We start from the raw sequence: 18,047 nt of genomic DNA, 5'->3' as shown, positions 1-18,047 counted from the left end.
GACGCCTCCTGAGGGTTCGACCACAGGGCAGTGGTTTCCAGTACCTGGTTGACTGGGAGGGTTATGACCCGGAGGAGAGGTGCTGGGTTCCCGTTAGAGACATCCTGGACCCGGCCCTCATCGCTGATTTTCACCGCCGACACCCCAGTCAGCCAGGTATGTTTCACCTGTCTTTGTGATTGTCTCCACCCACCTCCAGGTGTCACCTGTTTCCTCATTAGTCCCTGGGTATTTATTCCTGTGTTCCCTGTTTGTCTGTCAAGTCAACCAGCGTGTTTTTCCGTGCTCCTGCTTTTTCTTATCTCTCTTTTGCTAGAGAGCGAGAGAGGAGGGAGAGAGCAGGGAGAGAGGAGGGAGAGAGGAGGGAGAGAGCAGGGAGAGAGGAGGGAGAGAGGAGGTAGAGAGGAGGTAGAGAGCGAGAGAGCAGGGAGAGAGGAGGTAGAGAGGAGGTAGAGCGAGAGAGGAGGTAGAGAGCGAGAGAGCAGGGAGAGAGGAGGTAGAGAGCGAGAGAGGAGGGAGAGAGGAGGTAGAGAGCAAGAGAGCAGGGAGAGAGCGAGAGAGCAGGGAGAGAGGAGGTAGAGAGGAGGTAGAGAGCGAGAGAGCAGGGAGAGAGGAGGTAGAGAGCGAGAGAGGAGGGAGAGAGGAGGTAGAGAGCAAGAGAGCAGGGAGAGAGGAGGTAGAGAGCGAGAGAGGAGGGAGAGAGCAGGGAGAGAGGAGGTAGAGAGGGAGAGAGGAGGTAGAGAGGAGGTAGAGAGCGAGAGAGGAGGGAGAGAGCAGGGAGAGAGGAGGTAGAGAGCGAGAAAGGAGGGAGAGAGCGAGAGAGCAGGGAGAGAGGAGGTAGAGAGCGAGAAAGGAGGGAGAGAGCGAGCGAGAGAGCAGGGAGAGAGGAGGTAGAGAGCGAGAAAGGAGGTAGAGAGCGAGAAAGGAGAGAGAGAGCGAGAAAGGAGAGAGAGAGGCACTTCACTGTGCAGTGACTGAAGATACATAAAAAACATGAGACAAAAATACTGTCCAAATTTGTTTTTTATTGAGATCTCTCCTCATGTTATCAAAAACCTTTAAAAATGAAATCTCTCCTCATGTTATCAAAAACATTTAAAAATGAAATCTCTTCATGTTATCAAAAACAATTTTAATTGAAAACTCTCATGTTATCAAAAACCTTTAAAAATGAGATCTCTTCATGTTATCAAAAACTAGTTTAATTGAGATCTCTGCTAATTTAATTAAAAAACCTCCACAAGCTCATTGAACAAAAAGCTTAAAACAGCTTATTCCTTGTAAACAGCATCAACACAACAAGCAAAACACCGTGGGTCCATACTTACGAACTCTGAATGAACCCTTAAACCTTTTAAAATTAAGTTTGCTGTCCCAATTAGAAGCCTTGCTTCTGAGACGCACTCGCAATACGGTTAACTCGGAGTTCGTCAGTATGGACTCTGTACCTTTAAGGAATCAACCACAACACCAGAACATGTAAAAGACAACAGAACGACAGTCTCTCAGGGGTCGGTTGGATCCTGAAGCTCAACACCAGAAGATGGTGAAAGACAACAGAATGACAGTCTCTCAGGGGTCGGTTGGATCCTGAAGCTCAAAGCGTTCTCTAAATGGCCACTTCTTTTTTCTCAGCATTGTCTTCACCAAAAAGCCACAGACTCTGTCCCAAATGGAACCGTTTTCCCTACAGAGTGCACTACATTTGACCAAGGCCCATAGCTTAGTCCTGGAATAAAAAGCTAGTTCAATGGATATTCTCCATTGAGCATCTATTTTTTGGTCACTAGTCTAGTGCACTATGTAGGAAATAGGGTCCCTTTTGGGCCACAAGCAGAGAAGGGACAGTCTCTCCTTGCAGTACTGTGACGTCATGACATTCAAGGTCAGTTGTGGAATCAGTCCACCCGTAGAGCTCCAGAAAACATAACGAAATACTCTCTCTCTTTCTCTCTCTTACACCATCTCTCTTGGTTTAGGCCTCTCCCTTTCTCAGGGCATAGCACTTCATGGCTGGAGGGGTGGGGGGGAGGGTCTTGGCTGGTAGATGGGGTGTCTCCTCCCCCCTCTGCTCCGCTCCAGTCTCCTCCTCTCCCTCGGCTCCTCTGGTCTCCTCCCCTCCCATCCTCTCTTCTCTCCTTTTCTCCGCTCTCCTCTCTCACTAGCTGGGGTCTGATGGTTTGTTCAGTTCCACCTTCACTCCTTTCTCTCCAGCTCCTGGAAACACACAGAGACAGACAGACAGACACAGAGACACAGAGACAGACAGACAGACAGGCAGACACAGAGACAGACACAGAGACAGACACAGAGACAGACACAGAGACAGACACAGAGACAGACACAGAGACAGACAGACAGGCAGACAGACAGACAGGCAGACAGACAGGCAGACAGACACAGAGACACAGAGACAGACAGACAGACAGACAGACAGGCAGACAGACAGGCAGACAGACAGGCAGACAGGCAGACAGACACAGAGACAGACACAGAGACAGACAGACACAGACACAGAGACAGACAGACAGACAGACAGACAGACAGACAGACAGACAGACAGACAGACAGACAGACAGACAGACAGACAGACAGACAGACAGACAGACAGACAGACAGACAGACAGACAGACAGGCAGACAGACAGGCAGACAGACAGGCAGACAGACAGACAGACAGACAGACAGACAGGCAGACAGACAGGCAGACAGACAGGCAGACAGACAGGCAGACAGGCAGACAGACACAGAGTCAGACTTATAGAGGCTGACAGCGAGATGATTCTCCTAGGTTTATGGAAAGGTGTTAAAACATAAAACTTGAATTTAACGCAGAGTCTCAAACAGCCGCCTGTCCCTTTTAAAAGCTGGGCATCGGCTGTTTCAAATAAACACCGGGTCGAAATAAAGTGTTCACCAGGTTACCATGGACACAACTATTATATTTCCACAGGCATGTGCATTAAAAACATTTGTAAAAATAATTCTGTCATCGTTGCTAGCCATGGCGCCACCAACAAGAAAACACAACATCAAATTCATGGGTGTATGATAGACAGCCTAGTCTTTGTAAGTCTGATCTGCGATAGATAAGTGTTATTATAATGTTTATACTGGTAACTATAAACAGTGGGTTGGTCTTTTCAACATTTTATTGAGAAAATGTTATGTGCATTAAGGAAATAGAAGCCTGTCTCTAAATCGAAGCATGTCTCAAAATAGAAGCCTGTCTCAAAATAGAAGCCTGTCTCAAAATGGAAGCCCGTCTCAAAATGGAAGCCCGTCTCAAAATAGAAGCCCGTCTCTAAATCGAAGCCCGTCTCTAAATAGAAGCCCGTCTCTAAATAGAAGCCCGTCTCTAAATAGAAGCCCGTCTCTAAATAGAAGCCCGTCTCTAAATAGAAGCCCGTCTCTAAATAGAAGCCCGTCTCTAAATAGAAGCCCGTCTCTAAATAGAAGCCCGTCTCTAAATAGAAGCCCGTCTATAATAAGCGTCGGTCTCAAATAAAAGCCTGTCTCTAATAAGCGCCTGTTGTGTTCAATCATTGAATTAAATAAATGCCTGGGCAATTAATGAAAGTTTTACGGTACGTACAGTGATATCCTCATAGTAAGAGGTTTACCTGTTAGGTATTTCTCTTTAGCCCTGGCTCGCTCATCAGCATCAAAATACCACACTGTGATGGCATACCTGGAGAAGAAGAGGTCAGAATTGACATCTCTGGGAGGGAGACACCAGAGATAATAGACCAAGTTCTGGACAGGTGATACAGCTGAGACAGGTGATATAGGTTATACAGGTGAGGGTGTGTTATAAGCTGTTTGCGAGTTGAGGGTGGCTGAGGGTTGAGCGGGTGTTATAAGATGAGTTATAAAGGTGTGTTATACATGTGTGTTATAAAGGTGTGTTATACAGGTGTGTTATACAGGTATGTTATACAGGTATGTTATAAGAAAGTTATACAGGTGTGTTATAAAGGTGTGTTATAAGAAAAGTTATAAAGGTGTGTTATACAGGTGTGTTATACAGGTGTGTTATAAGAAAAGTTATAAAGGTGTGTTATACAGGTGTGTTTTACAGGTGTGTTATACAGGTGTGTTATAAGAAAAGTTATAAAGGTGTGTTATAAGAAAAGTTATAAAGGTGTGTTAAAGGTGTGTTATAAAGGTGTGTTATAAAGGTGAGTTATAAGATGAGTTATAAAGGTGAGTTATAAAGGTGAGTTATAAAGGTGAGTTATAAAGGTGTGTTATAAAGGTGAGTTATAAGATGAGTTATAAAGGTGTGTTAAAGGTGTGTTATAAAGGTGAGTTATAAAGGTGTGTTATAAAGGTGAGTTATAAAGATGAGTTATAAAGGTGTGTTATAAAGGTGAGTTATAAGATGAGTTATAAGATGAGTTATAAAGGTGTGTTATAAGATGAGTTATAAGATGAGTTATAAAGGTGTGTTATAAGATGAGTTATAAGATGAGTTATAAAGGTGTGTTATAAGATGAGTTATAAAGGTGTGTTATAAGATGAGTTATAAGATGAGTTATAAAGGCGTGTTATAAGATGAGTTATAAGGTGTGTTATAAGATGAGTTAAAGGTGTGTTATAAAGGTGTGTTATAAGATGAGTTAAAGGTGTGTTATATGATGTGTTATAAAGGTGTTATAAGAAAAGTTATAAAGGTGCGTTATACAGGTGTTATACAGGTGTGTTATAAGAAAAGTTATAAGGTGTGTTATAAGATGTGTTATAAGGTGTGTTATAAGGTGTGTTATAAAGGTGTGTTATAAGAAAAGTTATAAAGGTGTGTTATAAGAAAAGTTATAAAGGTGTGTTAAAGGTGTGTTATAAAGGTGTGTTATAAAGGTGAGTTATAAGATGAGTTATAAAGGTGAGTTATAAAGGTGAGTTATAAAGGTGAGTTATAAAGGTGAGTTATAAAGGTGTGTTATAAAGGTGAGTTATAAGATGAGTTATAAAGGTGTGTTAAAGGTGTGTTATAAGATGAGTTATAAAGGTGAGTTATAAGGTGAGTTATAAGGTGTGTTATAAGATGAGTTATAAAGGTGAGTTATAAGGTGAGTTATAAGGTGAGTTATAAGGTGTGTTATAAGGTGAGTTATAAAGGTGAGTTATAAGATGAGTTATAAGGTGTGTTATAAGATGAGTTATAAGGTGTGTTATAAGATGAGTTATAAGATGAGTTATAAGGTGTGTTATAAGATGAGTTATAAGATGAGTTATAAAGGTGTGTTATAAGATGAGTTATAAAGGTGTGTTATAAGATGAGTTATAAGATGAGTTATAAGATGAGTTATAAAGGTGTGTTATAAGATGAGTTATAAGATGAGTTATAAGGTGTGTTATAAGATGAGTTATAAGATGAGTTATAAGATGAGTTATAAGATGAGTTATAAAGGTGTGTTATAAGATGAGTTATAAGATGAGTTATAAAGGTGTGTTATAAGATGAGTTATAAGATGAGTTATAAGATGAGTTATAAAGGTGTGTTATAAGATGAGTTATAAGGTGAGTTATAAGATGAGTTATAAGGTTAGTTATAAGGTGTGTTATAAGATGAGTTATAAAGGTGAGTTATAAGGTGTGTTATAAGGTGAGTTATAAGGTGAGTTATAAGGTGTGTTATAAGATGAGTTATAAGATGAGTTATAAGATGAGTTATAAGATGAGTTATAAGATGAGTTATAAGATGAGTTATAAGATGAGTTATAAGATGAGTTATAAGGTGTGTTATAAGGTGTGTTATAAGATGAGTTATAAGATGAGTTATAAGATGAGTTATAAGGTGTGTTATAAGGTGTGTTATAAGGTGAGTTATAAGATGTGTTATAAGATGAGTTATAAGATGAGTTATAAGGTGTGTTATAAGGTGTGTTATAAGAAAAGTTATAAAGGTGTGTTATAAGGTGTGTTATAAAGGTGTGTTATAAGGTGTGTTATAAAGGTGTGTTATAAGATGTGTTACATTGTAGTTAGTTTAACTTGACCAGGTAAGGTACTAACCTGATAGCGTGGGCGGGCTGGACCTCGTGTGGGTTCCGTCTGTCTGACCAGAAAAACAGCAACCGGTCAAACTTAGGCTCGATGTCGGCAAACTGAGCTTTACCCTCTGGGAAGATACGCAGAACACCCCCATGTTCCTGGAACAGAACATATCAATCAATCAAACAATCAAAACACCCCCATGTTCCTGGAACAGAACATATCAATCAATCAGAATACCCCCATGTTCCTGGAACAGAACATATCAATCAATCAAACAATCAAAACACCCCCATGTTCCTGGAACAGAACATATCAATCAATCAAACAATCAAAATACCCCCATGTTTCTGGAACAGAACATATCAATCAATTAGAATATCCCCGTGTTCCTGGAACAGACCACAACAATAGAATGACAGATGATACATGTATGTAGTACTCTGCTATAGAAAGAAATGGGTTTGACTACAAGGTCAACAGACAGATCATAGCAGCACTAAGAGCAACAAACTGTTTGAAAGGATGAGAAGGCCCTTTAAAGGACCTACGGCTGAATCAGTTACAAACGTGGAACTAGAAAAGAGAAGAAAAAGACCGTTCCACCTTCTGGGTCTGTGTTCCAAATGGCTCCCTAGTCCCTTAAGAATGAACTACTGTTGACCAAGAAGTGACAGTCTAGGGAATAGGGTGCCATTTGGGACACTCCAGTGGTGGAGGACTTAGGGAGGAGAGCTGTGGATAGGAAGCGGCGTGGGAACGGTCTTTCCTGCTGAGCAATCAGAAGAATAAGCTAACAGGAAAAGAGTTCGTTTGGATAAAAGAACCCGGAGACTCGCAGTCAGCCTTTCACATCTACGATATGATAGGCTGTTCTCTACACACGTTAATACTACGATATGATAGGCTGTTCTCTACACACGTTAATACTACGATATGATAGGCTGTTCTCTACACACGTTAATACTACGATATGATAGGCTGTTCTCTACACACGTTAATACTACGATATGATAGGCTGTTCTCTACACACGTTAATACTACGATATGATAGGCTGTTCTCTACACACGTTAATACTACGCACGTTAATACTGATATTCTCTACACGATATGATAGGCTGTTAATACTACGTTAATATGATGAGGCTGTTCTCTACACACGTTAATACTACGATATGATAGGCTGTTCTCTACACACGTTAATACTACGATATGATAGGCTGTTCTCTACACACGTTAATACTACGATATAGGCTGTTCTCTACACACGTTAATACTACGATATGATAGGCTGTTCTCTACACACGTTACTACGATATGATAGGCTGTTCTTACACGTTAATACTACGATATGATAGGCTGTTCTCTACACACGTTAATACTACGATATGATAGGCTGTTTCTACACACGTTAATACTACGATATGATAGGCTGTTCTCTACACACGTTAATACTACGATATGATAGGCTGTTCTCTACACACATGTTAATACTACGATATGATAGGCTGTTCTCTACACACGTTAATACTACGATATGATAGGCTGTTCTCTACACACGTTAATACTACGATATGATAGGCTGTTCTCTACACACGTTAATACTACGATATGATAGGCTGTTCTCTACACACGTTAATACTACGATATGATAGGCTGTTCTCTACACACGTTAATACTACGATATGATAGGCTGTTCTCTACACACGTTAATACTACGATATGATAGGCTGTTCTCTACACACGTTAATACTACGATATGATAGGCTGTTCTCTACACACGTTAATACTACGATATGATAGGCTGTTCTCTACACACGTTAATACTACGATATGATAGGCTGTTCTCTACACACGTTAATACTACGATATGATAGGCTGTTCTCTACACACGTTAATACTACGATATGATAGGCTGTTCTCTACACACGTTAATACTACGATATGATAGGCTGTTCTCTACACACGTTAATACTACGATATGATAGGCTCTACACGATATGATACTGTTCTCTACACACGTTAATACTACGATATGATAGGCTGTTCTCTACACACGTTAATACTACGATATGATAGGCTGTTCTCTACACGATATGATAGGCTGTTAATACTACGATATGATAGGCTGTTCTCTACACATGTTAATACTACGATATGATAGGCTGTTCTCTACACACGTTAATACTACGATATGATAGGCTGTTCTCTACACACGTTAATACTACGATATGATAGGCTGTTCTCTACACACGTTAATACTACGATATGATAGGCTGTTCTCTACACACGTTAATACTACGATATGATAGGCTGTTCTCTACACACATGTTAATACTACGATATGATAGGCTGTTCTCTACACACGTTAATACTACGATATGATAGGCTGTTCTCTACACACGTTAATACTACGATATGATAGGCTGTTCTCTACACACATCTAGAGATCAATAAACACCAGACACCTGACCACAAACTACAGATCAATAAACACCAAAAAAATCAAATCAAATTTATTTGTCACATACACATGGTTAGCAGATGTTAATGCGAGTGTAGCGAAATGCTTGAGCTTCTAGTTCCGACAATGCAGTGATAACCAACAAGTAATCTAACTAACAATTCCAAAACTACTGTCTTATACACAGTGTAAGGGGATAAATAATATGTACATAAGGATATATGAATGAGTGATGGTACAGAGCAGCATAGGCAAGATATAGTAGATGGTATCGAGTACAGTATATACATATGAGATGAGTATGTAAACAAAGTGGCATAGTTAAAGTGGCTAGTGATACATGTATTACATAAGGATGCAGTAGATGATATAGAGTACAGTATATACGTATGCATATGAGATGAATAAAGTAGGGTATGTAAACATTATATTAGGTAGCATTGTTTAAAGTGGCTAGTGATATATTTTACATCATTTCCCATCAATTCCCATTATTAAAGTGGCTGGAGTTGAGTCAGTGTTAGTGTGTTGGTAGCGGCCACTCAGTGTTAGTGGTTGCTGTTTAACAGTCTGATGGCCTTGAGATAGAAGCTGTTTTTCAGTCTCTCGGTCCCAGCTTTGATGCACCTGTACTGACCTCGCCTTCTGGATGATAGCGGGGTGAACAGGCAGTGGCTCAGGTGGTTGTTGTCCTTGATGATCTTTATGGCCTTCCTGTAACATCGTGTGGTGTAGGTGTCCTGGAGGGCAGGTAGTTTGCCCCAGGTGATGCGTTGTGCAGACCTCACTACCCTCTGGAGAGCCTTACGGTTGTGGGCGGAGCAGTTGCCGTACCAGGCGGTGATACAGCCCGCCAGGATGCTCTCGATTGTGCATCTGTAGAAGTTTGTGAGTGCTTTTGGTGACAAGCCGAATTTCTTCAGCCTCCTGAGGTTGAAGAGGCGCTGCAGCGCCTTCTCCACGATGCTGTCTGTGTGAGTGGACCAATTCAGTTTGTCTGTGATGTGTATGCCGAGGAACTTAAAACTTGCTACCCTCTCCACTACTGTTCCATTGATGTGGATAGGGGGGTGTTCCCTCTGCTGTTTCCTGAAGTCCACAATCATGTGAGGTTATTTTCCTGACACCACACTCCGAGGGCCCTCACCTCCTCCCTGTAGGCCGTCTCGTCGATGTTGGTAATCAAGCCTACCACTGTTGTGTCGTCCGCAAACTTGATGATTGAGTTGGAGGCGTGCGTGGCCACGCAGTCATGGGTGAACAGGGAGTACAGGAGAGGGCTCAGAACGCACCCTTGTGGGGCCCCAGTGTTGAGGATCAGCGGGGTGGAGATGTTGTTGCCTACCCTCACCACCTGGGGGCGGCCCGTCAGGAAGTCCAGTACCCAGTTGCACAGGGCGGGGTCGAGACCCAGGGTCTCAAGCTTGATGACGAGCTTGAAGGGCACTATGGTGTTAAATGCCGAGCTGTAGTCGATGAACAGCATTCTCACATAGGTATTCCTCTTGTCCAGATGGGTTAGGGCAGTGTGCAGTGTGGTTGAGATTGCATCGTCTGTGGACCTATTTGGGTAAGCAAATTGGAGTGGGTCTAGGGTGTCACGTAGGGTGGAGGTGATATGGTCCTTGACTAGTCTCTCAAAGCATTTCATGATGACGGAAGTGAGTGCTACGGGGTGGTAGTCGTTTAGCTCAGTTACCTTAGCTTTCTTGGGAACAGGAACAATGGTGGCCCTCTTGAAGCATCTGGGAACTGCAGACTGGTATAGGGATTGATTGAATATGTCCGTAAACACACCGGCCAGCTGGTCTGCGCATGCTCTGAGGGTGCGGCTGGGGATGCCGTCTGGGCCTGCAGCCTTGTGAGGGTTAACACGTTTAAATGTTTTACTCACCTCGACTGCAGTGAAGGAGAGGCCGCATGTTTCCATTGCAGGCCGTGTCAGTGGCACTGTATTGTCCTCAAAGCGGGCAAAAAAGTTATTTAGTCTGCCTGGGAGCAAGACATCCTGGTCCGTGACTGGGCTGGGTTTCTTCTTGTAGTCCGTAATTGACTGTAGACCCTGCCACATGCCTCTTGTGTCTGAGCCATTGAATTGAGATTCTACTTTGTCTCTATACTGACGCTTAGCTTGTTTGATAGCCTTGCGGAGGGAATAGCTGCACTGTTTGTATTCAGTCATGTTACCAGTCACCTTACCTTGATTAAAAGCAGTGGTTCGCGCTTTCAGTTTCACGCGAATGCTGCCATCAATCCACGGTTTCTGGTTAGGGAATGTTTTAATCGTTGCTATGGGAACGACATCTTCAACGCACGTTCTAATGAACTCGCACACCGAATCAGCGTATTCGTCAATGTTGTCGTCTGACGCAATACGGAACATATCCCAGTCCAAGTGATGGAAGCAGTCTTGGAGTGTGGAATCAGCTTGGTCGGACCAGCGTTGGACAGACCTCAGCGTGGGAGCCTCTTGTTTTAGCTTCTGTTTGTAGGTAGGGATCAGCAAAATGGAGTCGTGGTCAGCTTTTCCGAAAGGAGGGCGGGGCAGGGCCTTATATGCGTCGCGGAAGTTAGAGTAACAATGATCCAAGGTTTTTCCCGCCCTGGTTGCGCAGTCGATATGCTGATACAATTTAGGGAGTCTTGTTTTCAGATTAGCCTTGTTAAAATCCCCAGCTACAATGAATGCAGCCTCAGGATGTATGGATTCCAGTTTGCTAAGAGTCAAATAAAGTTCGTTCAGAGCCATCAATGTGTCTGCTTGGGGGGGGAATATATACGGCTGTGATTATAATCGAAGAGAATTCTCTTGGTAGATAATGCGGTCTACATTTGATTGTGAGGAATACTAAATCAGGTGAACAGAAGGATTTGAGTTCAATAACCACCAGACACCTGACCACAAACTACAGATCAATAAACACCTGACCACAAACTACAGATCAATAAACACCAGACACCAGACCACAAACTACAGATCAATAAACACCTGACCACAAACTACAGATCAATAACCACCAGACACCAGACCACAAACTGCAGATCAATAAACACCAGACCACAAACTGCAGATCAATAAACACCAGACCACAAACTGCAGATCAATAAACACCAGACACCAGACCACAAACTACAGATCAATAAACACCAGACCACAAACTGCAGATCAATAACCACCAGACACCTGACCACAAACTACAGATCAATAAACACCTGACCACAAACTACAGATCAATAAACACCTGACCACAAACTACAGATCAATAAACACCAGACCACAAACTGCAGATCAATAAACACCAGACACCAGACCACAAACTAGAGATCAATAAACACCTGACCAAAAACTACAGATCAATAACCACCAGACACCTGACCACAAACTACAGATCAATAAACACCAGTCACCTGACCACAAACTGCAGATCAATAAACACCAGACCACAAACTGCAGATCAATAAACACCAGACACCAGACCAAACTACAGATCAATAAACACCAGACCACAAACTGCAGATCAATAACCACCAGACACCTGACCACAAACTACAGATCAATAAACACCTGACCACAAACTACAGATCAATAAACACCTGACCACAAACTACAGATCAATAAACACCTGACCACAAACTACAGATCAATAAGCACCTGACCCCAAACTACAGATCAATAAACACCTGACCACAAACTACAGATCAATAAGCACCTGACCACAAACTACAGATCAATAAACACCAGACCACAAACTACAGATCAATAAACACCTGACCACAAACTGCAGATCAATAAACACCTGATCACAAACTGCAGATCAATAAACACCTGACCACAAACTACAGATCAATAAACACCAGACCACAAACTACAGATCAATAAACACCAGACACCTGACCACAAACTGCAGATCAATAAACACCTGACCACAAACTGCAGATCAATAAACACCTGACCACAAACTACAGATCAATAAACACCAGACACCTGACCACAAACTGCAGATCAATAAACACCTGACCACAAACTACAGATCAATAAACACCAGACCAGAAACTACAGGTCAATAAACACCAGACCAGAAACTACAGGTCAATAAACACCAGTCCCATTCAGGATGCCGGGCATGTGTCCTAGCTCACCCTATTCCCTACTTGGCTCTGGTCAAACCCAAAGGATCTTGTTCACCCTCTGTGCTGGAGGGTTAATTTCAGTATAACTGTAGACAGTAATATTTAAAACCTTGGTATCTCAGTCTCTGTGCTAGAGGGTTAATTTCAATATAACTGTAGACAGTAATATTTAATACCTTGGTATCTCAGTCTCTGTGCTGGAGGGTTCATTTCAGTACAACTGTAGACAGTAATATTTAATACCTTGGTATCTCAGTCTCTGTGCTAGAGGGTTCATTTCAGTATAACTGGAGACAGTAATATTTAATACCTTGGTATCTCAGTCTCTGTGCTAGAGGGTTCATTTCAGTATAACTGGAGACAGTAATATTTAATACCTTGGTATCTCAGTCTCTGTGCTAGAGGGTTCATTTCAGTATAACTGGAGACGGTAATATTTAATACCTTGGTATCTCAGTCTCTGTGCTGGAGGGTGAATTTCAGTATAACTGGAGACAGTAATATTTAATACCTTGGTATCTCAGTCTCTGTGCTAGAGGGTTCATTTCAGTATAACTGTAGACAGTAATGTACCTTGGTGTCCCAGTCTTTATTTAGGTAGTATATACAGGTGACACATCGCCCGTCTCCGTTCGGATTGTCCACATGGCGTACGTATCCGGTCCCGTTGCCTGGGTAACACGCCACCATCGCCTAGACAACAGAACAGAAACATTATGATGATTGCCTTGGAAGGAGATGATTAGTCCTGACTCTTAAGAACGTGATACCATTACTCACGCCAACATTAACTGTCCCTCACGATTAGACCTAGGAAGGTGACCCACACGCACTCCCGATATGAAACGCACTCCCGCTACGAAACGCACTCCCGCTACGAAACGCACTCCCGCTACGAAACGCACTCCCGCTACGAAACGCACTCCCGCTACGAAACGCACTCCCGCTACGAAACGCACTCCCGCTATGACACGAAACACACTCCCGCTATGACACGCACTCCCGCTAAACACACTCCCGCTACGAAACACACTCCCGCTACGAAACACACTCCCGCTACGAAACACACTCCCGCTACGAAACACACTCCCGCTACGAAACACACTCCCGCTACGAAACACACTCCCGCTACGAAACACACTCCCGCTACGAAACACACTCCCGCTACGAAACACACTCCCGCTACGAAACACACTCCCGCTACGAAACACACTCCGGCTACGAAACACACTCCCGCTATGAATGTTACACCCTCCGTTATTGATGTTACAGTCTAAAATAGACATTCAAATAAAAATCATTTGGAATGTAAAAGAAAAATGTCAACGGAAGTTGCAGAAACTTAGAATTGCATAATTATAGATAGACACCACACCCTGACACCACACCCTGACAGGTAGACACCACACCCTGACACCACACCCTGACAGGTAGACACCACACCCTGACACCACACCCTGACAGGTAGACACCACACCCTGACGCCACACCCTGACAGGTAGACACCACACCCTGACACCACACCCTGACAGGTAGACACCACACCCTGACAGGTAGACACCACACCCTGACAGGTAGACGCCACACCCTGACAGGTAGACGCCACACCCTGACAGGAGGACGCCACACCCTGACAAGTAGACGCCACACCCTGACACCACACCCTGACACCACACCCTGACAGGTAGACACCACACCCTGACGCCACACCCTGACGCCACACCCTGATACCACACCCTGACAGGTAGACGCCACACCCTGATGCCACACCCTGACGCCACACCCTGACAGGTAGACGCCACACCCTGACGCCACACCCTGACACCACACCCTGACGCCACACCCTGACAGGTAGACACCACACCCTGACACCACACCCTGACAGGTAGACACCACACCCTGACAGGTAGACGCCACACCCTGACAAGCCAGACACCACACCCTGACAGGTAGACACCACACCCTGACAGGTAGACACCACACCCTGACAGGTAGACGCCACACCCTGACAGGTAGACGCCACACCCTGACAAGGAGACACCACACCCTGACATGTAGACACCACACCCTGACACCACACCCTGACAGGTAGACACCACACCCTGACAGGTAGACACCACACCCTGACAGGTAGACACCACACCCTGACAGGTAGACGCCACACCCTGACGCCACACCCTGACAGGTAGACGCCACACCCTGACAGGTAGACGCCACACCCTGACAGGTAGACACCACACCCTGACAGGTAGACACCACACCCTGACAGGAACCTGACAGGGTGTGGCACCAGGGTGTGGTGTCACCCTGTCAGGTGTGGTGTCTACCTGTCAGGGTGGGTAGACACCACACCTGTCAGGGTGTGGCGTCTACCTGTCAGGGTGTGGCGTCAGGGTGTGGCGTCTACCTGTCACGGTGTGGTGTCTACCTGTCAGGGTGTGGTGTCAGGGTGTGGTGTCTACCTGTCACGGTGTGGTGTCTACCTGTCAGGGTGTGGTGTCAGGGTGTGGTGTCACCTGGGTGTGGTGTCTACCTGTCAGGGGTGACAGGAAGTCTACCTGTCAGGGTGGTGTCTACCTGTCAGGGTGGTGTGGTGTCTACCTGTCAGGGTGTGGTGTCTACCTGTCAGGGTGTGGTGTCTACCTGTCAGGGTGTGGTGTCTACCTGTCAGGGTGTGGTGTCTACCTGTCAGGGTGTGGCGTCTACCTGTCAGGGTGTGGTGTCTACCTGTCAGGGTGTGGTGTCAGGGTGTCTACCTGTCAGGGTGTGGTGTCTACCTGTCAGGGTGTGGTGTCAGGGTGTGGTGTCTACCTGTCAGGGTGTGGTGTCTACCTGTCAGGGTGTGGTGTCTACCTGTCAGGGTGTGGTGTCTACCTGTCAGGGTGTGGTGTCTACCTGTCAGGGTGTGGCGTCTACCTGTCAGGGTGTGGCGTCTACCTGTCAGGGTGTGGTGTCTACCTGTCAGGGACCCTCTGCACACATCAACAACAGTCACCCACGAAGCATCGTTACCCATCGCTCCACAAAAGTCGCGGCCCTTGCAGAGCAAAGGGGAACCACTACTTCAAGGTCTCAGAGCAAGTGACGTCACCGATTGAAACGCAATTTAGCGCGTACCACCGCTAACTAAGCTAGGCGTTTCACATCCGTTACACTTGCGATCCCAATTGTAATATAATTCGCAACCCCCACCATGTAAAAGAGTGATGTGCTCAACAGCTATGACAGTCTATTACAAATCAGTCCAACAGTACTATTGACAGTATTTATATATATTCCATTTAGCAGACGCTTTTATCCAAAGCGACTTACAGTCATGTGTGCATACATTCTACGTATGGGTGGTCCCGGGAATCGAACCCACTACCCTGGCGTTACAAGCGCCATGCTCTACCAACTGAGCTACAGAAGGACCATTTCAAACTGAAGGAAGTATGGTTTGAACTAAGTGACTGAAATGAACCAGAAAGGTGTTGGGTCGATGATTCTACTTCCCTCCCAGTCTGATGTAGGTCTTGTCCTCTGTTCTAATGAGTCCTGCGTGGCTCGTAGAGGGAAACAGACACATACAGTGACGGGCTCATAATATTTTGTAACTTAAACCTTTTATAAAAGATAGAGCCACATACGTAGGAAGAAAACAGAAACGGCCTTGTTCGTGACAACCGCATCTAGCGGCCACTGGAGGTTACGGACTTAACCGCCGGTTCTATGAACAATCAATCCCCATTTTCAAATCAGGCGACCCCTGCCGTGGGGTAAGAGTAGGAGGATACATATGCAAATAAAAGATAACTGGTCATTGGTCAGAATAATCAGAACAGATTGTGATGTCATGCTGTGTGCTGAAAACAGGCTGAAATTCCAGGCGTTCTTTAAAAAAAAAAACTCTTACACTAAAAGGGCATTATCAAAATATTCATAATTTTGGTGTTATTTCAACCTCATAGTGTGGAAAATAAATACACGTTTTTGACTGCACTGCCCCTTTCACAAATTATACAATATACATGGGACGAAGATTCACCTTCCAACAGGACAATGACCCTAAACACACAGCCAAGACAATGCAGGAGTGGCTTCGGGACAAGTCTCTGAATGTCTTTTGAGTGGCCCAGCCAGAGCCTGGACTTGAACCCGATCGAACATCTCTGGAGACCTGAAAATAGCTGTGCAGCGACGCTCCCCATCCAACCTGACATAGCTTGAGAGGATCTGCAGAGGAGAATGGGAGGAACTCCCCAAATACAGGTGTGCCAAGTTTGTAGCGTCATACCCAAAAAGACTTGAGGCTGTAATTACTGCCAAAGGTGCCTCAACAAAGTACTGAGTAAAGGGTCTGAATACTTATATTAATTTTGCTTTGTCATTATGGGGTTTTATTTTAAAATAAGTCCGTAAGGTAACAAAATGTGGAAAAAGTCAAGGGGGCTGAATACTTTCTGAAAGCACCGTACCTAATAAACAAAGCACCGTGCCTAATAAACAAAGCACCGTGCCTAATAAACAAAGCACCGTGGCTAATAAACAAAGCACCGTACCTAATAAACAAAGCACCGTGCATAATAAACAAAGCACCGTGGCTAATAAACAAAGCACCGTACCTAATAAACAAAGCACCGTGCATAATAAACAAAGCACCGTACCTAATAAACAAAGCACCGTACCTAATAAACAAAGCACCGTGGCTAATAAACAAAGCACCGTACCTAATAAACAAAGCACCGTGCATAATAAACAAAGCACCGTGCCTAATAAACAAAGCACCGTGCCTAATAAACAAAGCACCGTGCCTAATAAACAAAGCACCGTGCCTAATAAACAAAGCACCGTGCCTAATAAACAAAGCACCGTGCCTAATAAACAAAGCACCGTGCCTAATAAACAAAGCACCGTGCCTAATAAACAAAGCACCGTACCTAATAAACAAAGCACCGTACCTAATAAACAAAGCACCGTGCCTAATAAACAAAGCACCGTACCTAATAAACAAAGCACCGTACCTAATAAACAAAGCACCGTACCTAATAAACAAAGCACCGTGCCTAATAAACAAAGCACCGTGCCTAATAAACAAAGCACCGTACCTAATAAACAAAGCACCGTACCTAATAAACAAAGCACCGTACCTAATAAACAAAGCACCGTACCTAATAAACAAAGCACCGTACCTAATAAACAAAGCACCGTACCTAATAAACAAAGCACCGTGCCTAATAAACAAAGCACCGTGCCTGATAAACAAAGCACCGTGCCTAATAAACAAAGCACCGTACCTAATAAACAAAGCACCGTGCCTAATAAACAAAGCACAGTACCTAATAAACAAAGCACCGTACCTAATAAACAAAGCACCGTGCCTAATAAACAAAGCACCGTACCTAATAAACAAAGCACCGTGCCTAATAAACAAAGCACCGTACCTAATAAACAAAGCACCGTGCCTAATAAACAA

General features: G+C 44.1%; 1 protein-coding gene across 1 annotated transcript in view; it reads right to left on the bottom strand.

The window, feature by feature from the left end:
* Window positions 1-1,005: 1,005 nt before the first annotated feature.
* egln1a (egl-9 family hypoxia-inducible factor 1a) overlaps window positions 1,006-18,047 on the bottom strand; it is a 46,414-nt gene continuing 29,372 nt past the window's right edge. Inside the window, exons 2-5 of the mRNA XM_046368395.1 lie at window positions 13,166-13,285; window positions 6,018-6,154; window positions 3,623-3,690; window positions 1,006-2,217 (exon numbers count right to left, since the gene is read on the bottom strand). Coding sequence (XP_046224351.1) covers window positions 2,162-2,217; window positions 3,623-3,690; window positions 6,018-6,154; window positions 13,166-13,285 — 381 coding nt within the window. The 3' untranslated portion in view covers window positions 1,006-2,161. The remainder of the gene's footprint in view (window positions 2,218-3,622; window positions 3,691-6,017; window positions 6,155-13,165; window positions 13,286-18,047) is intronic.

Source organism: Oncorhynchus gorbuscha, linkage group LG11, assembly GCF_021184085.1.
Source record: "Oncorhynchus gorbuscha isolate QuinsamMale2020 ecotype Even-year linkage group LG11, OgorEven_v1.0, whole genome shotgun sequence".
In the NCBI taxonomy this organism is placed as follows: Eukaryota; Metazoa; Chordata; class Actinopteri; order Salmoniformes; family Salmonidae; genus Oncorhynchus; species Oncorhynchus gorbuscha.
This window is presented reverse-complemented; position numbering and strand designations above follow the sequence as displayed.